The sequence below is a fragment of the Gossypium hirsutum genome, chromosome D11 (assembly GCF_007990345.1).
Source record: "Gossypium hirsutum isolate 1008001.06 chromosome D11, Gossypium_hirsutum_v2.1, whole genome shotgun sequence".
NCBI lineage: Eukaryota > Viridiplantae > Streptophyta > Magnoliopsida > Malvales > Malvaceae > Gossypium > Gossypium hirsutum.
In genome coordinates this window covers 12,048,722-12,074,892 of record NC_053447.1, presented here as the reverse complement: position 1 = coordinate 12,074,892, position 26,171 = coordinate 12,048,722, and the positions used below count along the sequence as shown (strand labels likewise).

The window sequence follows — 26,171 nt, the reverse complement described above, 5'->3', positions numbered from 1 at the left end:
TTGGTAAAATTTTCACACCCTTATCATCGGACTTTTTTTAAAATGGTAAATTTAGATTTATATTTAAATTTTTGTGGTATGTCAAATGACAAATAACAACTCAGAAAGCTCTATTTGATGTCCCTGTGACATTCATTGAGGTTGCAAAAGCAATGACTATCCACACTGTGTGATAGTAGGTAAAAGATTGAATCGTATTTTATTTTTGAGTTTGATTATGATAAAGTGATTGTTTATCTTAATTATCAAATTTGATTGACAGTTAAAATACCTTAACAATTGAATAAGATATTCTCTCTTCAATTCAATGCTTCTTACATGGTTTTTTAATTTGATAGACTTTTAATAGATTCAAAATAGATCAAACCGTGACACTTTATTATTAATGTTGATGAAAATTTATCACTTTATTTAAACAAATTTCATGTTTTTATTTAACATCCAAATAAAGCTTTATTTTTTCAATTTTTTCCAAATAAGCAAGCTCTTTAATAGTTTAATATTTTTTTGGATAGAAGCTTTAATAATTGAACTTTTTATTTAAGAAAAGAAAATGAAATAGTTGATGGACACTTTTAATATTATGGACCGTTCGTACATTCTCTATAACCAATCATTACTACATAAGAAAGAAAAAATTCCCTTCCCTCACAGCAAGTCAAAGAAAATTATTATCTGAAAACAGGAAAAAGAAAAAATCTCTTTATTTGTTGGAACCATAACGCACCGTTTAAGTTAACGATGCCTTGAGGAAAGAAAAAGCGTAGATCAAAGACGAATGCGTTGTGCGGTCATTGCGGAAGCTATAAATTCCAATTTCCAGGAAACGACAACTCTGCACTGATTTCGGTTACTGCAACTAACTTCTCCCAATTCTCTCTTTTTCTTCTCATTCTCTGCTAACTCGCTCTCCTTAACTCAGTACTCCGACTTTTGATCACTAATCAATTTCGGCTGATAGTCTCCAATGCTGTAAATTCTACTTTCAATTTACTCCTTCTCTGCTTCTGGTATGCTACTTTTTCATTCTTTTGATTTCTTGATTATCTGGGTTTATTACTGCTACTGTACGTTTCTTTTATCAACTGGGAATCAGTTCATTTTTATTATCAACACTTCTTATTTCAAATTTCCATAGTTTCTTAGGCTGCAATTGATCTGGGTTTTTCATTCTTTTGATTTTCTTGTATGTAAAACCTTCATTTCTTTTATGCATTCTCTACTTTCTTTATGTTAGTTATGTATCTGATCGATCTTCTTCGGGGAGTTCTTGATGTTCCGCAATTGCATTCGTTAACATGCATTTGATTGCTTTCTGGGTCTGAATGTTTCTTAAGGCTTTGGTATCTAAACCCGACGAAAACAGTTATTCTGTTTAAGTTTTACTGATTCAGTAAGCTAACTTGTTTCTAATTTCTAGCAGAAAGATATCTCTAATTCAGTAAGGAAAAATTATCCTCCTTGAGAAGATTCTGTGCTGTTCTCTGGTTCAGAATCCTTTTTCTTCTGCAAGATTTTATGGCTACTCTTTCTCCTTTCCATACAATAGGGTCCCATTGCCTAAACTTGGGAGCCAATGAACTGTCTAAATGGGCTATTACCAGTTGTGTTTGTAAAAGCAAAGTGGGACAGAGCCTTCAGAGAATAGATGTAGGAAGAAAGCTTTTACCTGGAGAAGTTGTACATAATGTCGCTCAATCTCCTCGTTGGAGTCTTGATTTGAGATGCTTTGCTGCAGCACGAGTTTCTGTTGAGCAAACTGAAGAATCAGTCACTAAAACTAGCCAAGTTGATGAACTTCAAAAGCAATCGACTTATCTCTTTCGAACAGAAACTGGTGGTCAGGTCAAAGTTTTTGTTTGCAAGAGAAGTGTCAAATATGTAGTAGATATTGAAGTTTCATCCCTGCAGTTGTCCAGTGATGACAGCCAGCTGAAGCTAAGTGGGGGCCTGTACAGATCCAATCATGATATAATAAACCAGATCATTGAAACCCCATTTATAGCAAGGTCTTCCAGTGAGTTGGCACTTGAGTTGGAGTTTGAAGCTAAAGAAGTCCCATGCTACTTATCGTTCTTGCTGAAAGCTTCATCAAGTGCAAGTTCAAGTGGCTCAGAAATCAGGAGTCATAGGAAGTCTAGTTTTTGTGTACCGATTGGTTTAGATCAAGGGTATCCAGCTCCATTGGGTCTTTCCTTTTCAACAGATGGTTCCATGAACTTTGCAGTTTATTCAAGAAACGCAGAAAGTTTGGTCCTGTGCTTGTATGATGATAATGCATCAGAAAAACCTGCTTTAGAGCTTGACCTTGATCCTTACGTTAATCGGACTGGTAATATTTGGCATGCTTCAATAGAAGGTGCATGGACTTTTGTGAGCTATGGTTATCGGTGCAAGGGAAACAGGGACACATTCCATGCAGAACATGTTCTTTTGGATCCTTATGCTAAAATAATTGGGAGTTCCATTCCTAATCATCATGAGTCTGGTTTGCTCCCGAAACACCTTGGGCGACTATGCAAGGAGCCTGCTTTTGACTGGAGTGGTGATCTTTCTCCAAACATACCTTTGGAACAATTACTGGTGTATCGGTTGAATGTTATGCAATTTACTAAAGACAAATCTAGTAAGCTACCAGCTGATGTGGCAGGGACTTTCTCAGGTGTAACTGAGAAAGTACAGCATTTAAAAGATCTCGGCATTAATGCTGTCTTATTAGAGCCAATACTTACATTCAGTGAGCAGAAGGGACCGTATTTCCCATGTCATTTCTTTTCACCAGCAAACCTGTATGGGCCTTCCAATGGTTCTGTATCTGCTATCAACTCAATGAAGGGGATGGTTAAGAACTTGCATGCCAATGGGATAGAGGTCTTCCTGGAAGTGGTTTTTACCCATACTGCTGAGGGTGGAGCCCTGCAAGGACTTGATGATTTATCCTATTATCACAATAGTGTTGAAGATTTAGAAGCTAGAAATGCTTTGAATTGTAACTATCCCGTTGTTCAACAGTTTATTTTAGATAGCCTTCGGCAGTGGGTGACTGAATTCCACATTGATGGTTTCTGTTTCATCAATGCTTCATGTCTGTTGAGAGGGGTTCGTGGTGAACGCTTGTCTCGTCCTCCTTTGGTTGAAGCAATAGCTTTTGAACCAGTGCTGTCCATGACTAAAATCATTGCAGATTGCTGGGATCCATATGACAAGATGCCAAAGGAGATACGTTTTCCTCATTGGAAAAAATGGGCAGAAATGAATACAAAGTTTTGTTCCGATATAAGGAACTTTTTGAGAGGCCAAGGTGCTCTGAGTAGTCTTGCTACACGGCTTTGTGGGAGTGGGGACATATTCTCTGATGGCCGAGGCCCAGCATTTTCATTCAATTTTATTGCTAGGAATTTTGGACTTCCTCTTGTGGACTTGGTCAGCTATAGTAATGCTGAGTTAGCTTCAGAAGTAAGTTGGAACTGTGGGGAAGAAGGACCTACAACTAACACTGCTGTGCTCGAAAGAAGGCTGAAACAAATTCGTAATTTTCTCTTTGTTTTGTACATTTCGCTGGGCATTCCTGTTCTTAACATGGGAGATGAATGTGGCCACTCTTCCAGTGGTTCCCCGTCATGTGGTAGCAGAAAACATTTAGATTGGAATACCATGACAACAGGTTTTGGTATTCAAACAACAAAGTTTATCTCATTCTTGATTTCGCTTAGAAAGAGCCGAAGTGACCTCCTTCAAAAAAGGAACTTTCTCAAAGAAGAAAACATTGAATGGCATGGAAGCAATCGGTCACCGCCAGGATGGGAAGACCCCTCCTGCAAATTCCTGGCTATGAGATTGAAAGCTGATAAAGCAGAGGGCCAGTTGAGCTCTGAGGCATCTCAATTAAAGGGTGACCTGTTTATTGCCTTCAATGCAGCTGATAGAGCGGAGACCATTATTCTACCCCCACCTCCAGAAGGGATGGCATGGCGTCAATTAGTCGATACAGCTTTACCTTACCCCGGCTTTTTCTCAACTGATGGTAAGCCTATTTGTGAGCAAATGATGGGGTTAGTTGCTTACAAAATGAAGTCTCGCAGCTGCATTTTGTTTGAAGCTTGCACTGGTGGTAGTTAATAATATAGTTAACCCTCCATTTTCTTCATTGAAAACTTTTTAGAATAGTAAATGCTATAGGAACAACCTTCTTTTCTGTATCATTACTTTTGTTGTATAATTGTAATGGCAACAGATTTAAGTAAGCAAAAACATTAAAGGTTTTCAGGGTAAGCAATGTTGCATATCCACTTCTTTTCAATTAATCTTTGAGTGAATGTTTCTGTATCAACGTTCTTAAGGAAATATAAAACTTCAGCTTCATAAGCGAGCGAAGTGCTTTCAGATTTTCCAACAAAAACAACGTTTAAAACCATATTTACAAAATGTTAATAAGACTGGTTTGTCGATTCCCCTGTTAGAACTCATGCTATGATCTTTTATAGGAAAGCAACAACAACGCATAGAATTGGAAGTGGATAAGTAGCTAACAAGTTGTCTACGGTCCAATTTCAATAATCAGTTCAGCTGCGGAGGCGGTAGCTTCAGCACCACCAAGTCCCAACAATGCGATAGCCAGTTCTTCCTCATTCCACTGCCTCAATCCATTGCTTAACCTTCTCAAAACATCAACATTGACGTCCAAAACCCACTTCTTCGTACAACCTACCATCAAGCTCACAAACCCTGTTACATATGCATGCCAAGTGGCATACTCACATCCAAGTGATATTTTTCCATCTATTGCGCTCGCAAGAAATTCCAAATGCGCCCCAAGGACCTTTGGTCGCCGTTTTGATGTCGGTGAGGAGGAATCCACACCCCACGCCAAGGTACCACAAAGCACTACAAAGTATGCAAGTGCATAGCCGCTCAGCATGGCAACTAGACCTCCAGGTTCCCCACCATCTTGATCTGGAGTATGGGCTGATAGAAACCAAGACGGTAATGTTTCTTGGATTAACAACTGGACCAAGCTTAATCCACCGGATAGCCAAACCAATGAAGCCCCAAGTGATGCAGCAAATCGGACTCGTGTTGTTGCTGCACCAAGAGAAACTTGTCTATATCTCAATCCAAACTTCGCCTTTTTCAGTTTCTCCAAATTCTCCCTGAATAACCCACTATTGGCAATATCTCTTACGGAAGACATTAAAAGAGAGACGATTTCTTCTGTCATAAACATGATATTTCTGACCGATCGATGCACTCGTAAGTACAGAATCCCTGGGGCAACTGCAGACATTCCCCCAGAGAAATGGGAGCCAAATCCATGGCCGAGGAGTGCACCAACTCCACCATTGCTGTAAATGGTAGAGGGGCTTAATCCGGGGATCGATGTGAAGCAACTCCTAAGAAGTTGGACTACAGCATCAATGTTGTGGTGGAAGACGGTACGAGAAGCAGAGAACACAAGGAAATCACTCCAACGCTTAACCTTCTGAGCCCATAAAGAGGCTATGATGGGCATGCATGGCCAGGGACAACTTTCAGCTAGCGAACTCAATGCTGGGCCAATTAACACAATGAAACGTTCTGAAGCTTTATCAAGTTTATAGGTTATAGTGAGGCTAACAAGGGCAGCCAAGGGCAGAGGAAGCATGGCTGGAGAGCTCCCCCCTGCAAGTAAAGAAAACAAGATCAGAGACCAAAATATTACTGACAGATTTGTCAAATCATAAAATTCCCAATATAAGCTTGGAGTAAAATTCAGTTTTCCAACATTTCTAAAATTGCCAGAATCCTGCTAAATAACTGGCAGCAGTCTGTGTCTAAAGTAAGTGTAGGTTCCTCCAGATTTTGGATTCGCTTTCCATTCATGTTTCTGTTAAGCATGGAAAAAACTCAAAACACACACGTCCAATCTTTTCTCTCCTTTTTCTTCTTAATTACATTCAAAGATACAGAAAACCTATTCAGTGGCCAGTATAACTGATGCAACCTTAGTTCAAAAAGTCACTTCCGGAGATCTGGAGATGTAGGTCAGTAGAAAATTTACATAATGGTATAGAATAATACCTATGGCAAGGCTTGGGATATCAACACCAGTAGCAGCTATAATTTTTTTGATTTGCTCCTCAACCATGAATAAATTTGCTGAGGGACTCGGCCAATCTGTTCCATTCATAAAAACTGGCTTCCATATACCTCGTGTTACTTCAGCAGATAAGTAGCTGACAATGGTTGCCAGGGTAGCCGGAAGGAGATCAGCAAGATCTTTGAGTCCTGAGATATTGCAGGCAATAAAATTATTTTGTAAAGGAATAAAGGCATCTAGAAGAACAGGGAACCTTGGTCATTACTGTTTCAATAAATGTTATGTGCAATTGGTTAGATTATGCCATATAGAAAAAAAAAAAACAGTTTGCAACTATTCCTACTATATGTGATATCATGCTTTAGAATAGGAAACAAACTCAAGAGAGTAAAATCAAGTAATTACACTTCTGCAGAATACGAGTAATTAACCAGAGGGTCAATTTATTAATCGACCCCAACATATCAGGAAGAAGCATATGATACCATGCATGAAATGACCCCCAGCTCTGATATCATGAGATTCAATCCACTTTAACTTGACAAGATGTATCAGTGTCTTCCTCAAAAAGATCTTGATATATTATCATCTCTAATTCATGGTAAACTGATATATTTTCCATTTATTTGCCTACTTTGAGGCAATAATAAAAAAATTTAAAAAAAAACCAAACCTGTTGCCAGGTCACGGGGCAAGAGTCTTCCATGTGCACACGCTGTCAGAGCCGCATCAAGCACATAGGGAGCTCCTTCCAGGATATCCCATGCGGGCACTTTTAGTCTCATAGATACATCCTCAGCTCCAGATGCAGGAGAACTACTACTTCCAGAAGTTGTAGAAGTTAAAGACTGACCACCCCTGCTTATCTTCCTGAACATCATATTGAGGAGTGCATCAACAATCTGATGGACAGTTGTCCCTTGTACAAGTCCTGTCAGGGTGGAAGCAATACACTCTTGATGCTGCCGGTACCAGCTTTTTAGCTTGGGAAAGGAATCCATAAATATGAGTTCCAAGGAGATATTTAAATTTTTTGACATTCTTTTAAGCTTCATATGATCCTTTGGTGATTTCCCAAAATCTGATAATTTAGAGTTTCGAACCAACAACAGATATTCAGGAGTTAGTTGGGATCCCACTGGTGTTGCATCTCCCATCGCATTTTCAAAAGGTGGATGATTAAACCTCCATAATCTCAGTAGAAGAGTAAATGCATTGCTGAAGACCGCATGACTAGTCAGCTCCTCCCCTGTTGGAAGTGTCCATGACACATTGGGAGAAGTTGACCCAAAAACCTCACAAAGGGGCATCAATGTACCAGCAAGCAGTGGAACCTGACAAGAATATCAAATGATATCAGTGCATGGAGCACATACGGTTTCTACTTCCACTAGAAAATTGTTTGTATCCTCTTCTTTTGTTAAGTGGATGCATGCTACATTGCAAGCATAATGATTCATGCAACATATTCTCTCTGTCAGTGCAGAGAGGAACAGCTGACTAAATTTTTATGGTCCAAAGTTGCAAAGATAAGAAGGAATTCCCTTCAGTTCTACAGAAAATGGGGGAAATCCATATACTATTTATGTGCAATATATGAGGAGGATCTTTTTAGCATGCTTGCTAAAAGATTAGCTCCACTGAACATTCTTCAATTCATATGATACACAGAATACACACATAAACCAGCAAAAAACATGGATCACGAAGTGAAAAAAAAACCTACCAAGCCATGTAAAGAGAATATCTGGACACAATCTACAGGTGATATTCCAACGAGAAGAATATTAAAAAATGGACCATAACTGATTAAATGACTCTCACTCCCAGAATAATCAGCAGGAACTGGTGGCGACAACAAGCTTGTAATGAAGAGAATGGTGTGTTCCTACAAAGCAACACCAAAATAAACCCAAAAATAGTACACATACAATAAATTTAAAGAAATAAAGGATAACAAAACTTCAGAAGCACTTTTGTGTAGTAGTGACAGATTATGTGATTGTAATGCACCTTGTAGCAAGGGACTTTCTGTCAAATTACCTGTATATTCCAACCACGAACTAGGGAAGCCCCGCAAAGAATGCTAGCAGCAGAGATCTTCTCATCATCTGAACCTTTGGTTGCAATCTCATATATTTTCTCGATCTCTGCTAAGCTTCCATCAAATCCATGAGCTTAAATTCAGTTGCCTTAACACTGGGTAAATTTACAAAAAAGAGCATCTCATATACCTGGCTTCAGGATAATGAAGGTTGTAACTGAAGACCAGGTCATGGACACCAGATTACTTGGATACAACAGTTAATCAGTCTGGACACTTTCAGTCCCCACAACAACACAGACATAGACCCAGACCATAATGAGATAAATATCCAGTATCTGTGAGGTGGAGACATACTGACATACATTTCTAATTTCTGTATGCATGTGTGTATATATATATCATATATAGGAGCTTAAATTAAGATGAAGAAAATAATCATAGGGGAACAGAAAGAGAGAAAATATGATGCTATGAAGTTGAAGCACACTATCACTAAGCCATCTTTCAGCTAATTAATTTCAATTACAGCATCATAAATCAAACACCCAAATGCAAAATGAAAAAACATACTGAAGTCGGCGAGAATTGGAAATGATATAAAACTTTTGCAGATATTAGTTAAATCAAATTCCATATGACCAACTCCTAAGCTGTACATAATAACCATAAGGTATACTGATACTCTTGGCATCTTTCATCCATCCCATTGACAGGTTCCCAAATATCGTTTAAATATAGTAATAACATAAAGTAGTAGGATCACAGTTCATTCAAACTCATAAAAAGCAGAAAGAATAACCATTTGGGAAAACCAAAAAGACAAGCAGATAAAAAAAGGTTCCAATGAAGCCAAAAGACATTCCAATAAAATCAAAGTAGTAGTATTAGTAACTTATAAAACTTTAGGGACCAGGCATAGCGAATATGAACCCTCATAAAAACTGTGCATTCTTCTCTGAGATGTCAGAATATAATAAAAAAATAGATAATGGGTCTATTCCATGAATTTTATGGCCCCTGCAACTGAGAAAGAAGCAGATGGCAGAGCTTGCATGGATAGTATTAGGTCCAGAGGTTTGATGTTTGCTTCAACAGCCCCATCTTAGACATTTGGGACAATGAAAGAGAAAGGTGGCCAACTAAGTGACCAAGCCTAACTCTCCCCATTACTAAAGCGACAGCAACAACAAAAGAAAAGGAAAAAATTATTTGCAGCATACCTAGAAGCTGGAGTTGCAATCAGAGCATTTATCAACGTAGGAGTTAGAGGGGATCCTTTCATCAGTGATGACCAACCAATCACTTGAACAGGAACATTACGGGGTATATTTGCACGTGCATTTACATAACCAGGCCAAACATATGCGGATGTGTCCAATAGATTTCTAGCAATACAAGCCTCAACAATCAGATGCCGCATGTTCCCAGCTGCAAGGAATAAATTGAAGAATTTGGAAAAGCATTAGCTAGAGAAAGAATTTATGGAAAGAAACAACTTTCAACAGACATAAGAGAATTAGAAAATGGGGCAAATAAATCCTTCTGAAAGGAATGAAGAGAAAAAAAATCAACTAGTTTTCAGGAAAGAAAACAAATCTAAAGAGAGAAAGAGTCCACAATAAGCATGCTCAAACAGAGTAGTTCAGTCAACAAAATCAATATTTTAATAGCATAACTGAAATTTCTAAGAAGCATACTTGAGTGTTTTTCAAAAATCTTAAATAGTAAAAAAGTGGCTACCCTTGTTCCACTTGAACTGATCTAATAGTCATCTGCACTAAAGTTAACTATGCAAGTAACACATTTCAAAACAGCCTTAATAGATCAGGTAAACTATTTATTTTATAAGGGTACTAGTGCTTACAGCAATTCATGGGCATGTCATTAATGCTCATGCACTCATAGTATCCATTACCAACAGTGAGACCAGAAACAAACATGATAGCTTTGGCAGCAGCCTGATTGGCTACTGAACGAACTGGTTGAGGTGGGGTCAATAAAGCCTCATAATCACCCAACATCTGTAAGCTGGAAATTAAATCCTGACGACATCTTCCTGGGGATTGTTTCTCTTTTATTTGATTGGTTGGGCTGCAATCACATCCATCAATCAATTCACTTTCCTCTTCCTCAACAATATTGGCCACCACAAGTGGTGTAATTGACAACAACATGCACAAGCATGTGTCAAGGCGAGGTACAGGACCCTCACTAATGTCCCTTTCCTAAGAAACAAACAGAACAAAGAGGCATCAGTTTGTAACACAAAATAGTGGACAAAGAATATCAGAGTGTCCCAGATCATAATTTCTAATTTATATGCTTTTAGAAACAGAACTCAGTAGAAACTAATCTTTCTCAATATCATGTTCTCCTATTAGATATAATCATTCAAATATTCCAGTATTCCCAGAGAATAGTTGTATTATCTCCTGGTTTGTCACAACAAATCACATTAAATTTCCTCACAAATTGACAAGTTTATAAGATCAAAACAGAGAACTAAACTTAAAGTGGCTTTTAAAGCACAAAAGTAGGAAGCCACAAATGCAGAAGCTTCTCTACCTGCAACAGACAGGTACACAAACACATCCATCCATCTAGATAAATGAATACATAAATGCTATAGCATACATATACACACAACACATGCAAATTCAAAACTTTTATTCTCAGGGAAAAAGAGAAGAATGATGGTCGAAGGTAAACAAGAGCTTGATCAAGTTTACACAAATTCCTACCCTTTGAACAAGCCTCAAAGCTGCAATCCATAGACCAAGAAATGTATCATGCCATGTTGTACCATTTACAGCCTGTAAAGCCTTGACCAAACCTGCAATATTAATTTTGCCTTAGTAACATGATCAAGGACGCATAGTCACTATGCTTCAAACAAAGCAACGAATTCGGAATCTGAAGACAGCAATTAACAAGTACCAGTGAGACTTTCAACAGCACCAGTTGCAGCCACCTGTGATCCATCCATAGCATCCTCAAGAAACAGATCAATAGGAAGCCAATGTGCAGATGGACTAGTCCCGTGACATTGACCAGATGAAGTTGTTAAAGACCCAGAACCAATGACAGCATTAAGCTCCTGTTGTGATATTGTTTTACATTTTCTAGACACAACTTTATGCATATCAGACGTCAAATTAAGAAGGGCCTCTGGAGTTATATGTTTTGCATTCCTCAATGCCACTGACTTTGCTGCAAGAACTCTTAATTGCTGAAGGAAAGTTCCCCAATGCGAAGACCTAAGAAGAATAAAGGAATATAAGTGTTAGTCACATCTTACTAAATTATCGCAAAGTATTACAAGGATCCCACCCAAAGTTCACTAGTTCAGTAAAGTCGTTTTTTCTTCTTTTTTCTTTTAGCTACCAAATGATGGAATTACATAAATCGGAAAGGCACTACATGAACTGCCTGTTTCGCATCTCTCTCTTATTCATAGGGCATAACTAGTACCATAATGCCTCAACAGAAAGAAAACTCAACACTAGAAGTAAGTCTTACATGTTCCTCCGTGCCAAGAAAAGAATCCTTGAAGTTACTTTATTTTGCAAAAACCCCCCAATGATCTCAATAGCCATTGTAGTGTTTCCTTTACACAGCACATCATGGTGCTCACTTCTCTTCTCATTGAAGTTATCAACACTATCTATTTCCATGTCTTGAGTTACTGTAGGCCATATTGATCTCTTTTCTGGTGTAAGTTCTAGTAACCCTTCATCATCTAGTGATGCATCAAGCAGTTGCCATACAATTGAAAAAACAAATTCAACTAAAAGCAGACCAGGTTCAGACACTTGAGCACCAAATATCTGGGAAAGATGAAGAACATCATCTACTGATTTCATAATCCTGCCATTTCACTAGCAACTTGCATTAATACTTACAGTAGTAGCTTAGCCAAGTATCCCTAAAATGACATAAAGTGAAAGACTGGCAAAGATATGATATTTTACATGACTAGATCAAACCAGTTTCATAGAATATTAGCAGACGTAAATTTAGGTTTCATTATTTTGTAACATGCTATATAGTTTTTGTTTTTTTAAATGTATAATTTAACTAATATATAACATATCTTTGCAGATAAAATAAAATATACAACCGCTCTAATGAATCATCCATTTTACTATAGCCAGTGCAAGCAGTCAACTTGAATGGCATTTCATAAATAAAGCATACTTCTATGACAAGAAGGGTGGGGGACTGGGGGTGAAATTGAAGTTTACTTTTGATAATTTGGTCCATTGATTTGACATTGAAGTGAGAAGGCATGTCTCCTGAGGAGTTCCATGTAGAGCCGATATGCTGCAGGATGAAACTTACGATTTGGAATGACCCTGTCATAGACACCAGGTGTAGTCAATTTCAGTCTTAGAAATATCAAGTCAATGGGAACTTCCACCAAAATCATGATTCCACAGGCCAGCAAATGTTAGACAACATGTACTGGTGGAATACTTTAAGATGAACATTTTGCCAAAAAAAACCAAAATTTAGCTCTTTAAAGATTGAAATCAAACATAAAACCAAACAGAATTTTTTTTTCCAAACCTGCACTGACATTAAAAAAGCAACATTAACAACAATCCACAGAAATGAACCACAATAGAACGGCTGGTTGTCACATATCTTGAAGTTTAGTCACTCGCTAGCAAATGGCCTTAAAATAACTTTCGGAACACCTAATATTACATGATCTGTTAACAAGTACAAACACGTACATACAAGTTTATCATGTACACTGGCAATAGAGTTTAAAACAGATTACGGATCATAATAGGCAACCAAGGGTAAGGTGTGAGAACCTAAACGTATGGCTAATTCTTACAAGACAAGAGAACAACAAAATATACAGCATCTTTTCGCATGAACCATAGAATATTATTGTGTTTAGAATCTTAAACCAAGGCCAACCAAAAGGGTTGTACTATCAACTTCAATCAGCTCAAAAACCGAGAACCAAGCAGTATAGCCACCGGGAAAAAAAGCACACACGCGTACACACCAAATAACAAAAATGGCTAAGAAACAAGTCGAACTTATATGTCATAAAACTCATCGACCCTGTTTTTCTATTAAAAAAAGAGAACTTAAAAGGGGGGGGAGGGAACGGACCTGGTAGAGAGGAGGGCGAGGACGAGCATTGAAGGCACGAATTTGACAGTCAAGGCCTTCTCTAGGAACTTCCACGTGATGGGCACGTGATTATCCCAGCAGATGTGGGAGACAAGGAGGTGAGCCAGGTCGATTGAAGGCAAAGAAATCCCAGCCGAGTTAAGACTAGAACTGAGCTGAACAGCCCAGAGAAGTGGATCTCTGTTCTTGTCCTGGGCCGACTTGGTCAGCTCCAGCACCGACTCCCATACCGGACTCGCCGCCTGTACGGAAACCGCCATGCCGGCTGCCGCCGCAAGCTGGTGCTGCAATGGAGCTTGATTATGCTTGTACTTACAGTGGATTCAGTTAAAGTAGAGAGTTGAGTCGGCTGTTTTTTCAAAATCAAAACTTGAGATCAAGATTATTAATCAATGGGGGTACCTTGATCGAAAGAGAACATAAATGGGTAAAAATGGACAAGCAACTTTCGCTTAGGAAATTTTTTCACCCTCTGAGATTTAACGTGTATGGGAGATTTAAAATTTGACCATCCGTGCCTGCTTGTCAAATGAAGGGGCCACTGAAGTCAATTTTGCGGACCGTTTTAATTTTCCACCCAAACGACCAGTTCTCTGTTCTTAGGGGGATAGCACTCATCAATAATTTCTTCCAAATTTGTTCTTTTATGACTTTTTTATTCCTTTTTATAATAAATTTATGAATCACTAATTTATTAGTAAGTTCATATTTTGATGAGTCAATTTTAAAAAATTACAAACTATTCATAGACGAGTAGAACAATATTCCTTAAATCTAAGTTGATCTGACAGTCAAATATTGAAAATTGAAAAAAAATTATTTACAAATTTATAACATTCAAAACTATTTCATATAAAAAAATCAAATTATAGAAGAGAAATAAATAAGAACTTTCAATTGATGCAAAAAGAAAATCTCATACATCACGGTCTTGCTAATAGTTTAATGAGAATTCAAAATTTACGGAGAATTCAAAATTTTTAACGTAAATGTTAAACCTTTTTTATGGACTTCGATCTTGCACGCCTAGAAGTTGATTTAACATGAAAATATTTACATACAAATTGAACAAAGCCAATCAAACTTTCATTTTGCTTTCACTTAATTTACATACAAATTGAACAAAGCCAATCAAACTTTCATTTTGCTTTCACTAGGGAACATACAAACCAAAACATCGACCAAACCCAAAGTTATATGATCTGATCTTGCCCCAACAACCCACCAAAAGAAACCAAACATACATAAACCAAAAACCGTGCCTTTCTTGGGTAGATATTGCAGGTGTTAAAAGGAAAATGGATAGTCAGCTGCCAGGGTTGCAATCTTTGGTCAAGTCCAGACACCAACACTTATAATCAGATGTTGAGATCTCATATAGTTCATCCGGAGCCTTCTTTTCCAATTCCATTGATCGAAAAGAATCAAAGCCACTGTTAGCTTTTTCATCTCCAAGTCTGAACACTTGCCGATGGTCTTGGCCACGCATTCGCTTGTACAGTCTCATCACAGATATACAATCTTCGTATGGATCGTGAACTCCAGACTGGATGTTGTACCTGTAAAACAATACACCATGATGCTACAGAAAGAAAAGGGAGTAAAAGGAGAAAATAGTGTACAGAGAGCAATAGCAAGAGCAATTTTCTTTTATCTAAAACTGTAATGTAGATCCTGAAATAGCAACTTGCCCTAGATATGTTTTTGTGAGGTGCTTCAGTGAGTGGCTAACAAGATTTGTTTTCATCAATGGACGGTATTTTGCAGTGTCCCTGCACAATAGAAAATAGCTTGTGTAATGGAAGACATCTCTGCATATCTTTATTTTAGAAGGTCGAAGATACGAAAAAAAGAAATACAGAAAGGGGGAAAGGGGTTTGGGAAAATTCAAAGTCAAATCATAGTGAAAAAAGGCCAAAATCTAAAATTATTCCAACCCTTCTACACTTACTTTTCATCCGTGCTTGGCTATACCATGCATCATTTCCTCTTAAGAAGCATAGGATTAAATGAGACACAAATACAGAATGAGTTAATTTGTGAAGGTTATCTGATGACCCTTATTATACTAATATGTTGCCACTTGCCATTCGTTTGTTATATGTTAATATCAAGACATGTTTCACCTAAAAACGAACTAGGTTATGCCAACTGACAATCAAGGAAACACATCACAAAGGGTTTCATTAAAAAATGTAGACACCATTTTCAGCAGAATCACTTGTCAAAAGGATTTTGAATGCGCCTGAAATATTTCAACCAACCTCAACAGAAAGCCAGGGTATTTCATTCTCAAGCAGTTCAAATCATGCTGTATGTCATGGCCCACAAGAAGCCTAGCCTTCACCCCATCTGGGGGCATCCTTCCAACAGACTCTCCATTGTATAGAATTTTCTTTATTTTATCTTGCACTTCATTAAGTGGTATGGCATCTCTCAGATGGTCTTCTGTTAGCCCAGTTACTTCATATCTGCATATATGTATGAATAAAAGCATAATAGGTAGTTCGGCTTTAAGGTGGCTATTTTAAGTGAAGATGGAGCATAGAAATACCTGTAATTGGTGACAGGAATTTGTGGTTGAACATATGTGTGCAAAATTATATTCTCAGCTTCATCAACAAGACATACTCTAGCACAAAGATCAATTGATCCATCACTTCCACCACCAACCATTTCACAATCCATAGCAACGGCTTTTTGAGCTTTGCCATTGTGCATTTCATCCATGATTGAACCTGACATAGTGAAATTAGATTCTATACAAGGCGTGATCTTTGTTCCCTGCAACAACAACAACATAATATTAGGTTATATCAAGTTATAATGTAATATGAATGTGTTCCAGTCCCTACACATAAGGTATTCAACCATCTAGTCTCAATTTTAGCCAAAATTTTCCTTGTTTTCAAGATTATTTTGACATAGAACTTAGAAATCAGACATCCAAAATACAAAATCAAGAAAAATATAGTCAAAATACACGCAACAGGCATATTAATGATTAATATTATAGACAATTAAACAAGGGAAGCGGAGTAAAGCTCTATAAGTGATAAGGTTCCAATTAGCATTTTAATCACAAAGCTTACTTACAAGGGGAACAGGGGCCACTAGGCAGCACATTTGCTTATGTTCCTTAAGGGCAGAGGGGCTATCCAAAACTTTTAAACAAAGATTGCAACCTTGTTCCACAAAAATCTTCAAACAATTTGTTTTCGATAGTGGACCTATGTAGAAGGAAAGAAATAAGAAAATTACACAATAAAATCGTTGACAAATGAGAATGGACATGCAGATTGTCTTACTAATAATATGTTCCCGCACCGATTCAAAAGATTTGCAGTGCTTTTGACACACCCAACATCTAGGTTGATGAACTGAATGGTACGAGATTTTCATGTGCTCAATAAGATGCAGCTTTCTATTAAATTGTTTATAGCATGCAGGGCATTTGTGCCTGTAATAGAAAATGAAGAACAATGAAACGTTTACTTCACATGCATTATAATCACAACCAATGCATCATCATCAAACAAAGACAATATATCAGCTAAAAGATCTAAATAGAGAGGAGGCTACTGAAGCTTTGGGAACTTTCCAGCAATATCTTATTTCCCCCCTTATTTCACAGTATCATGCTCAAACAGTTTTTAACTCCAATTGCTGATTCCCTATGTCTATTGTGTCCATAACTAGAAGCAACAACAAAGTAAGAGGTTAAGGGGAAAAAGGGTAAGCCCTTTTCAACATTGTAGCTGAAAAAGTAGGCATTAGAAACCAAATAAAACCTCAGAGCAAAAGAAACACAATAAAAGAGTGGCTCCCAGAAATTTCGAGCAAACAAAAGGAACTAAGTGCATGTGTTACTTTCTTTAGCACCCAGAAGTAAAAAATCAAGTAAAAGCAAAGTAAGTGAACCAATGACACATTTTCTTCCACATTCTTGCCCATACGTAAGAAGCAGCCAAACCCATCTCATAAATAAACGATCAAAAGATTAGAGAGAAATGGGACCTTGGGGTTTTGGGCTTTGGAGGATCCGGATCAGAGGCCATCGGAAGTAGCACCGGAATTTTTTAAAATAAGAAGATAAATTTTCCGGTAAACAGAGACGTGGGTTTCGGAGTTTGGGTAATAAGAAGTTAGCAATTGAACTCTTCGACGAGTGGGAGAGACGGAGTGGGAAGTGCAACTGAGATAAAAAAAAAAAAAAAACATAAAACGACGATGCCGTTTTGAACGCCGTGAACCTTTTTGGTAATTACTGTAGACAGACCGATTTAATATGGAGATTAAGAGTTAAAATCTGATTCGATTTGAAAAATTTATAAAAAATTTAAATTTTAAATTAAATAGTTCGAGTTATTTAAGTTAATTGAGTGATTCAAATCAACTTGAATAAAAAATAAAATTTTTCGGTTTAACTCAAATATGAATTATACAATTCGAGTTATCCAAAAATTTGAATAGAAAAATATAAAATCAAAACTATTAAGTTCAAAGATAAAACTACGTATTTTGATAAATGTTTACCAATTAATTATTGTTTATGTAGTTAAATAATATTGTACTTTATTTACTAATTAAATAATTAGTCTATGTAAATATAACATGGTATAAATAATATGATTGTTGACTCGACTTGACTTGGCTCAAAATTTTTTTTGACTCAATTCGAAAAATTTTCAAAGGGAGTTCAGTTGTTAAAATATAATTTGTCAATTCGACTAACTTGAAATTTTTTTACTCGATTTGACTCGACTTAATCAAATGTTCACCCCTAATATAGCCCTATAAGATATCTTTTATATAATTGTTACGAGCTTTTAACCACGTGGACTTACAACGTGATTGATAGCCAACAGTATTCTGAATTTAAATATTTCAAACTTTATATGAATACGCGGATCTCTAATCAGTAATTTTAGCTTCGCCCTGCATGTAATACTAAAATCTTAGTTGATAAAAAAACAAATTAAGAAAAATGTGGTAATAAATGGTATATAGAGCAAAGTAAATAATATGTTAAAATATATATTTCCGGGACAACATGGAAAAAATAGTCATAAATCAATGAAAGTAGTCAAGTTTACAGCACACAGCTCAGATTATGCTGCAAGCATTAACATTATCATCACGAAATGTGTGAAAAACAGAGTTGCCTATTGGCGGTTCCGTATCCTCGTAGAAATCATAGGGATATGGTCGCGGCGGCTGTGTTATCCGGTAAGGTGGCGAGTAAGGATAAACTGGTCGATATTGTCCACATCTATATGGTGGCAGTCGAAATGCAGGTGGTAATGGTGGTGGCGGCAGCCATGCGTAACACCCTGGCCTTGCTCCTCGAAAACTGCCAAATATTCTTGGTTCAACACTGCTCTTCTTGCCAAACCAACCACCAAGCCAGTGTTTCTTCTTTTCCGTGATAAGTTGTGGGTGATTCGATACTTCGGGTCCTTGTGGGACAGGGTCTTTAGCTTTACCGTCATCAGATTTATCAGCAAAAGAACATGTTTGGTTCTTTTCCTCGTATTTACAAGCAGAACAAGTGTTGTCATTGTCTAGTTTCTCGTTTCTAGTCTCGGGGTTCTTCTCGTAGGCGTAAAGCTCTGCTTTTTTGCCCATCTTTTCTGATATCGTTTGAATGAGCGTAGAGAGTTGGACAATGCCATGAACAGTGACCAGCCCGTTTTCGGTATCTATGTCGACGGCATCCACCCCTAGGTGACAAAATCAAATAAAAAAAATGGGAAAGCATTTTTAAAAGGTGTTTTTTTTTAATATTCTTTACCATTGATTTTCTGCAACATTTTCTTCACTTTCTTGGGACATGCAGGACAGCAATGGACGTTCACTTTCAAAACACAACTCTGCAATGAGATTAAAAGCAAAGGTTAAAAACCATGAAAAAGATAAATAAAATAAAATAAAGAAAAGAGTTTCATACTGGGACAGTCGGAGCATCTGCCATTGGAGTCTAAGAAAAGCTTAGCAAAACAGAGAAAAATGGGTGATGGAACTGACGGTAGTTAGAAGACAGTAAAGAGAGGAGTAATCTAGTTACGTGTTCCTTGAAGCGTGTTGATGGCTACTTAAAAGGAAAATCTCGATGATTTATTTCCTTTCTTTTTACTTAAGGGGAAAAAAACCATGTTGTACAATGGGAAAGATTACTTTTCCATAAATGATGACAAGAATTTACGTTTGTTCTTTGAAGATAAGATAACCGAAATGACCCCTAAATAAGGTTTGATTAATTGCTCTTTTTTGGGGGGGTTATGATTTGATTGATGATCGATTGCCTTGAATATTATAACTTCTGGAGAATAAATACAGAGTTTCCCAAATTGGTATTGATAATATAACTAGGAACGGTAATAACTGTAATAAACATGAAATATTTTCATTTTTCAGACAGCATCTTCAACAGTGGACATTTCACAGCATGCATTTTACACGTCTCTGATAATTCAATATTCTTGCAGCAAATAAAATATGTTGATAAACAAACCAACATCAATTTGTGTGTACATTAATGCAAAAAAGGATCTCTTTCATTACTAAGTAACTTATCTTTGCTCAATTCAGAAACTATAAGTATCTCAAATCAGATGTTCATTAAAAAGTATTTCAGCCTCACCGAGCTTCTCTTCTTGTGGCATCATGAAGCAATTCAATGTCGACTTCCTCGGGAGGTAGCTGAACGTACCTCACAACCGAACCCCTGATGAAACAGTTCCTCACTGAAAGCTGAAAACAGAAAGAAACATAGAAAGTTTCAAAATGCATGTACTTTTAAGAGAAAAGATGCACTAACCAAAACCTAGCAAAATCTATTTCATAAATGATCAACAGATTTGTATCAGGCTAGCCACAACAGAGGATCACTGTAGCTATACCCATCCATTGGATGAGTTGAATCGGCTTTAAATTGGACCAATTCGAGTAAGTTCAGGTCAGTTTTGAGTTCAGTCATTTTGGGTTTAGGACAACTGGGTTCTCAGGTCAGGTCATCTCCAGTTCTGATCATTTCATATTTGGATCATTTCAGGTTTGAATAATTTTTTGTTAGGATTTGAGCCATTTCTGGTTCAAAACATTTTCAGATTTGGGTTAGGTGGGTTTCGGTTACTGGCTTTTATGGTCAAATCAGGATTGAGACGAGTTAGGGTTCAGATTATCGGGTTGAGTTTCTAGGTTGGCAACAGAATTGGCAGGTCTAACATTGACAGGTTTATCTGGGTCCAAAACAAACCAATCTTTCATAGCAGCAAACAAGTTGGATTACATTGCTACTCTATTCTCAAAGCATCATGGGGCAAGATCAAGTGATCAATTACTACATGGGTTTTCAAAGTTGAGCCGAATCCAATGTCAATATTGGGATGAAAGTCTTTCAGGTAATACATAATACTGGGACGACTTCGTTCAGGTAACCATGATATTGACAAGGCATATTTTGCAGTACTGAGTGTAATGTTCCTGAATCCACTTTTCTGACTATCGCTCTACAGCCATGGGTAAAAAAATAGGAACAAGAAGTTCCCATAAAAAATACGAGTGCTTGTGGATTTTCACCTAAAGATAAACCTTAGAGGATAAAATTGGCATTCACATGACACAGGGAAGAGACATACCATTCGTGCAAACAAAAAAAAATACAAAAAGTAAATAACAATAGATGATAAGAGGAGACAATTTTTAACAGACGTTAAGGAAGAGCAAGGATTTTAGATGCAAAGAAGAAACGCTGGGGAGTGGCAATTTAAACTAAGATGAGAGGTTTTGGACTTTGGGGTGTTGAAAAATGCGAAGTTTACTATATTCATCACCTCTCAAGTAAAACAATGGCGAATACTAGTTAAAGGCTAAATTATGAAGTAGCTGGCAGATACTCAGTACAAAATCAACTAAAAAAAGAGATAACCTAAATAAAGGAAGACTGTCACAGTGTAAAAAAGAACTGAAAAGCCCTAAATTCAGCTTCCATCATCTCATGTTTACCCTTTTCTGAGAGGGAGGGGAAGGGGGCGAGTGCAGGGACTAGAAGGACCCAATTTAATTTTTTTCCAAAAGAACCCTAAATCTTTATACACCTAATTTTAAAGTAATTCCTTGATAAAATCCCAATGAAAATAAGAAAATGGAGGTGGAAATCAATTAGCAGATGAAGGGGGGGGCATACCATGTGAGGGTACTTGTCTTGATCGACAACCCTAGTATTCTCGAGCTTGATGTTGAGATATTGATCAACGGAGTGAAGAGTTCCTCTAATTGCTAAATCATTCTTCAGCTCCACTGTCACTTCTCTTCCCACTAAGTCCTTGAAATACGAAAAAAACAACTGCAACCCCCAACAACAGAAAGAACAAAAAGATAATCAAAGGGGAGCCCAGTGGAATTAAGGGGAAATAGTTTCTGAACTCAATTGAATCTAAAAGATTATAAAAAAAATGGCAGCCAGAAAAAATATACGAAAAAGAGGAAAGGAAAAGAAGATTACCATGATTTTGATCCTCTAATCAGAAGCCAAGAGATATGTGAGAAATCTCCAGAAGTCGAGAAGAAGAGAAGGCAGCAGAGAACAGAAAGCAATGTAGGAAGAAGAAAATGAAAATTTCATTCCATAACTGAATGGTAACCAATTGCCCCCGCCTCTGCTGTTAAAAACTGTTAAAACACGTGGGAGGAGTTACAGGGAAATTGAATTTCGGTTAAACATCGTTAATCGTTATGTAAGCTGTAGTTATGGAACGCGCCGTTTTCATTAAAGGGTGACATCTCATACCAACCTTCGCACGTATCGTTTTAACCTCAAGTTAAAACACACTGTTTCATTAAATTAAGATACTAAACGTGCGTTCGACTAACAACATAAATAGAAAGGAACAGAAAGGAAACAGAATTAACATACATAGATATAAACTTGTAAAAATTATAAAAAAAAATCATAAAATTTTGATTTAGACTAGTTAGCCCAAAATCAATAAGGGTCAGAAAGTTATCTTTAAAAAGACTAAAACGAATTTTATAGTTTAGAATTTTACTAGACATTTTATTAATAAGATAAGTGGCCATTAACAAGGTTTCTCCCCAAAGATAACGTGGCACTTAATTAGTAAACGTCAAGGCTCTAATTACTTTCAAAAGATGATGGTTTTTTCTTTACGCAATCACATTTTGTTGTAGTGTATTTGTACAAAAGTTTTGGTGGACTATTCCATGTTTGATTAAGAAAACGTCTAATTGGTTACTAAAAAATTATTCACCATTATCACTTCAAAATATTTTTATTTTCGCACCAATTTGTGTTTTCACCGTAGTATAAAAAGATTGAAACACATTTTTAACATCAGACTTATATTTTAATAAAAACACCCGACAAAAGTGAGTATGATCATAAATAAATGTGACAAACCAACGTTTTCCTAAAAAAGTTTACTCTCGAGGGTCATAAAATATCACTATGAATGAAAGAAAAAAGGTTTGGAAGCTTTATATTTCTGAGGTAGAAATAAATGACCAATGATGTTTAGCCAATTACAAAATTCACGGCGATATGAAGGACTTTATTCTTAAACAGATCAAGTAACAAGTGTCTTAAATAGTAAAAATTAGGGTGTCCAAGCCTATAATGTCAAATCATAACCTTATCAAAACTAGAAATATAGTTCAAACATAGAGTAGTTGTTGGTCGACTTAGATGGTAAGTAAATTCCACCAAATTATTTAGCACTGTGAATCATCCTCCTCGAGACCATGTCTTAAAATTTATACATAGATGAGTCAAATATAACACGATAATTCGAGGACTGAGATAATTTATTGACAAATATGTGATTACATGTAAAATCAAGAATTGTGAAATTTTAATAGTGCCTTTCTCGACTATTGCCGAGAACGACTCATCTGCTATTTTGATCTTTTTGTTTTCTACTAGGTGTGTAACTTGAGAAAAGGAAATGACTACTAGTCATGTGATCACTAGCTCCAGAATCAATTATCCACGTGTTTGTTTTACAATGCTTGATACTGAAAAAAAAACAGAAGAATCAATACCTGATTGGACAAAAGAGCAAGAAGGAGTATTGGATGAGTTAAGAATAGAAGGATTCATTTGAAACTGTGGTGATTGAAAAAACTTGTGTAGATGCTCTAGTTGTTCCTTAGTGAATGGAGACTCTTCTAGAGAACTTTGTTGCTCATGATTTCAATTAGTCGTTTGGAAAGCTCTGCTATCTCCAAATTGTTAACCACGACCATTGTCACTCTTCTTTCTCTCGTTCATTGGTTTTCCATGGAGCTTCCAACACGTATCTCGAGTGTGCCAATATTTGTTTACAGAGGTGGGAACAAGGTTTCTTTCTTTTTTTCACTGTCATCATCATTTTTAACAGTCATAAGAGCATAATTATCATCATTAGCTTCAAAACTTGGCCTTAACATTACTTTTCTCCTAGTCTCCTCTCTTCTAACCTCAGAAAAAATCTCATGGAGTGTTGGAAGCGATTTTTCCCTAGGATTTGATATCTCACTTCGTCAAATTCTCTATTTAAACCAGCCAGAAATAAATAAACTCTCTCATTCTCTTCTTTTTTCATAGCTTTTACACTATTTTAAGGACACTCTCATTCATCATTATAACATTGATTTGGTTCTTGCCCCAAAGAGACATCATCTCATTATAATAAAAAGTAACCTCCTTTTCCCCTTGCCTAGCCTTCTAGAGTTTTATTTTTAACTCAAAGATCTGTAAAGTGTTTTCTAAATCTAAATAGGTGTCTTTCATAGCGTCACAAATATTTTAACAGTCAGGAGAAAACAAAAAGTTTACCTATGGATGCTTCCATGGAATTGATAAGCCACACAATTATTATAAAATTTTCTAACCTCCACGTGCTCATCCTTGGATCGCCCACTTGTAGTTGCTTGACTTCCCCAATTAAATGGCCTAGCTTGTCGTGCTCATCAATTGCTAACTTCACAGACTGCGACCATTCGAGCTAATTCTTGTCATTCAGCTTGTGAGATGTTAGCTAAAAAAAGGGTGAGACTCCTTTTCCCCTTGAGTCATTGCACTCTCGGTACTTGTTCCAACGTCGAAATTTTCTATCTCCATTTGGTTGTTTTAAACATGGTGTTATTAGAGATTTAACCTAGCTTTTATGCCATGAAAGCTTTCAAAAGAGTATTCAATAAAACCGTTCTAATTTTATTATGTATAAAATTGAATTTAAATAGAAAAAAGACTCACAACATAATTGAGAAATAATTCCCTTATAGTAAACTATTAAAAAAATAAAAAATAAAAACTCTAACAAATCTTAATTGATTATTCTAAGACTTATCTATCCAAATAACTTAAACAATATCCCAAAATATATGGGTTTCTAACACGTATTTCAACAAAATCATCGTTCAAATCCTTCGAACGTCCCTCCAATTTGATGTCCCATTCAGATAACTCAATTTGAAGTTTGGTCACCTCCTGTTGAAGATGGGTAACCTCCTTTTGTAGTTGCATTGAAATTTCATCACCGGCCATCGAGGATCATCTTGCTCTGATATCTTGTTAAGAGAAATCTCCAAAAGTCCACAAGAAGAGAAGGAAGCAATGGAGGAGGAGGAAGAAAATGAAAATTTTATTCCATAACAGAATGGTAACCAATTGCCCCTTGCCTCTGCTGTTAAAAACACGAGGGAGGAGTTACAAGGAAATTGAATTTCGATTAAAGGTCGTTAGGGGTGTTCATTCGGTTAACCGACCCGAAATAACATTAACCGAATTAACCGACCTTTCAAAATCTTTAACCGTTAACCGAACCGAAATTTTTTTCAAAATAATTAACCGAACCGAAATTTTTTCGGTTAATTCGGTCGGTTAACCGAATTAACCGAAAATTATATGTTTTTTTTTATTTTTGGTTAAAAATTAACCGAATTACCCGAATTAACCGAATTAACTGAATTACCCGAATTACCCGAATTAACCGAATTACCCGAATTAACCAAATTAACCAAATTGAATCACTACATAATTAAATTATTTTTAGACTTTTAGACTTTAGTTTTAGGCTTAGTTTTAAAATTTTATTTTTATTTATTAAATTATTTGTAATTTTATTTTATGGTTGGGTTGGGTTGGGTAATTGGGTTGGGTTGAATACTTGGGTTTAGATTGGGTTTAGGTGAATAGTGAGCCTATTTATATATTATAATTTTATTTATTAATTTTTTCGGTTAATCGAAAAAATTCGGTTAACCGACCGGTTTCGAACCGAATTAACCGTTAACCGAAAAATCAAAAAATAATTAACCGGCCCCCACCCGAAAAATTCGGTTAACTGACCGATTAACCGAATTCGGTCAGTTAACCAAATTTTTTCGGTTTTATCCGAATTTTGCACACCCCTAAAGGTCGTTACGTACCGCTGTAGTCATGAAACGCACCGTTTCATTAAACAGTGACATCCCATACCATGCCTTAACACACACCGTTTCATTAACAGGAAAGAACAAAAAAGAAAACATAACAGAACTAACAGAAAAGGAAATCCAAATTACAGCAATAAAATATTATCCCTGAACAAGATAGTTTTCAGGGTTTTGTTGCGAAGAAAATTAAAATAAGAATTTGATGGAGCATAGCCAGTCACCTTCCTAAAGCTGAACCGAGTTGCACAACGAAAACCAAACGAATTACTTAACAACTCCATTACTCAATTACGAATATAGCCTCACCTTTCTTTCATAAGTATGAGGCTTTTCTGCCATAATTGAAATTCTCCAGATTTTTTTTTCTTTTTAAGTATCAAAAAGAAATTTCCACATTGAGCTTCAAATAATTCGAAATCAGAACGACTCCCCACATTAAATTATTTTACTCCTCCA

General features: G+C 36.6%; 4 protein-coding genes across 12 annotated transcripts; 1 reads left to right on the top strand and 3 right to left on the bottom strand.

Moving 5' to 3' along the window:
• Nucleotides 1-660: 660 nt before the first annotated feature.
• Nucleotides 661-4,300, top strand: LOC107912414 (isoamylase 2, chloroplastic). Of its 2 annotated transcripts, none has more exons than XM_016840587.2 (2): nt 661-1,010; nt 1,424-4,300. In XM_016840587.2, exon 2 carries the CDS (start codon nt 1,519-1,521, stop codon nt 4,117-4,119), a length of 2,601 nt encoding a protein of 866 aa, XP_016696076.1. In that variant the 5' UTR covers nt 661-1,010; nt 1,424-1,518; the 3' UTR covers nt 4,120-4,300. The 2 variants fall into 2 exon arrangements, with proteins under 2 accessions (XP_016696076.1, XP_016696077.1); XM_016840588.2 differs by having other exon boundaries at nt 665-1,010; nt 1,421-4,300.
• LOC107912412 (mediator of RNA polymerase II transcription subunit 33B) lies at nt 4,270-13,812 on the bottom strand. Of its 4 annotated transcripts, XM_016840583.2 has the most exons (12): nt 13,257-13,812; nt 12,368-12,478; nt 11,643-11,990; nt 11,061-11,380; nt 10,865-10,956; nt 9,988-10,348; nt 9,344-9,551; nt 8,120-8,234; nt 7,803-7,964; nt 6,750-7,410; nt 6,058-6,264; nt 4,270-5,658 (listed from the first exon to the last, which is right to left on the bottom strand). In XM_016840583.2, the coding sequence occupies exons 1-12, from the start codon at nt 13,535-13,537 to the stop codon at nt 4,538-4,540; spliced, it is 3,987 nt and encodes a 1,328-aa protein (XP_016696072.1). In that variant the 5' UTR covers nt 13,538-13,812; the 3' UTR covers nt 4,270-4,537. The 4 variants fall into 4 exon arrangements, with proteins under 4 accessions (XP_016696072.1, XP_016696073.1, XP_016696074.1 ...); XM_016840584.2 differs by lacking the exon at nt 11,643-11,990; XM_016840585.2 differs by lacking the exon at nt 13,257-13,812 and having other exon boundaries at nt 11,643-12,001.
• Nucleotides 13,813-14,341: 529 nt separating this feature from the next.
• On the bottom strand, nt 14,342-17,478 carry LOC107912411 (RNA exonuclease 4). 2 transcript variants are annotated; one of them, XM_016840581.2, is made up of 7 exons: nt 17,295-17,475; nt 16,586-16,737; nt 16,374-16,507; nt 15,832-16,061; nt 15,542-15,748; nt 14,969-15,049; nt 14,342-14,836 (listed from the first exon to the last, which is right to left on the bottom strand). In XM_016840581.2, the coding sequence occupies exons 1-7, from the start codon at nt 17,333-17,335 to the stop codon at nt 14,584-14,586; spliced, it is 1,098 nt and encodes a 365-aa protein (XP_016696070.1). In that variant the 5' UTR covers nt 17,336-17,475; the 3' UTR covers nt 14,342-14,583. The 2 variants fall into 2 exon arrangements, with proteins under 2 accessions (XP_016696070.1, XP_016696071.1); XM_016840582.2 differs by lacking the exon at nt 14,969-15,049 and having other exon boundaries at nt 17,295-17,478.
• Nucleotides 17,479-18,317: 839 nt separating this feature from the next.
• On the bottom strand, nt 18,318-21,947 carry LOC107912410 (sm-like protein LSM2). 4 transcript variants are annotated; one of them, XR_001688144.2, is made up of 5 exons: nt 21,784-21,947; nt 21,466-21,624; nt 19,921-20,030; nt 19,072-19,150; nt 18,318-19,000 (listed from the first exon to the last, which is right to left on the bottom strand). XR_001688144.2 is itself a non-coding variant. In XM_041106071.1 (4 exons), exons 1-4 carry the CDS (start codon nt 21,784-21,786, stop codon nt 19,138-19,140), a joined length of 285 nt encoding a protein of 94 aa, XP_040962005.1. In that variant the 5' UTR covers nt 21,787-21,947; the 3' UTR covers nt 18,318-19,137. The 4 variants fall into 4 exon arrangements, 3 of the variants coding, with proteins under 3 accessions (XP_040962005.1, XP_016696068.1, XP_016696069.1); XM_041106071.1 differs by having other exon boundaries at nt 18,318-19,150; XM_016840579.2 differs by lacking the exon at nt 21,784-21,947 and having other exon boundaries at nt 21,466-21,559.
• Nucleotides 21,948-26,171: the final 4,224 nt, after the last annotated feature.

Bases quoted from the DNA above. Each gene is read 5' to 3' on its own strand.
- LOC107912414 (XM_016840587.2), top strand. From the start codon at position 1,519: ATGGCTACTCTTTCTCCTTTCCATACAATAGGGTCCCATTGCCTAAAC.
- LOC107912412 (XM_016840583.2), bottom strand. From the start codon at position 13,537: ATGGCGGTTTCCGTACAGGCGGCGAGTCCGGTATGGGAGTCGGTGCTG. The intron at 10,957-11,060 runs GTACTTGTTAAT...TTAATATTGCAG, and splicing joins TGCTGTTGAAAGTCTCACTG to GTTTGGTCAAGGCTTTACAG. The intron at 10,349-10,864 runs GTAGGAATTTGT...TTTGTTTCTTAG, and splicing joins CTTTGAGGCTTGTTCAAAGG to GAAAGGGACATTAGTGAGGG.
- LOC107912411 (XM_016840581.2), bottom strand. From the start codon at position 17,335: ATGGCCTCTGATCCGGATCCTCCAAAGCCCAAAACCCCAAG. The intron at 15,749-15,831 runs GTATTTCTATGC...ACATATATGCAG, and splicing joins ATTCCTGTCACCAATTACAG to ATATGAAGTAACTGGGCTAA. The intron at 14,837-14,968 runs GCAAGTTGCTAT...ATTGTTTTACAG, and splicing joins CTCACAAAAACATATCTAGG to GTACAACATCCAGTCTGGAG.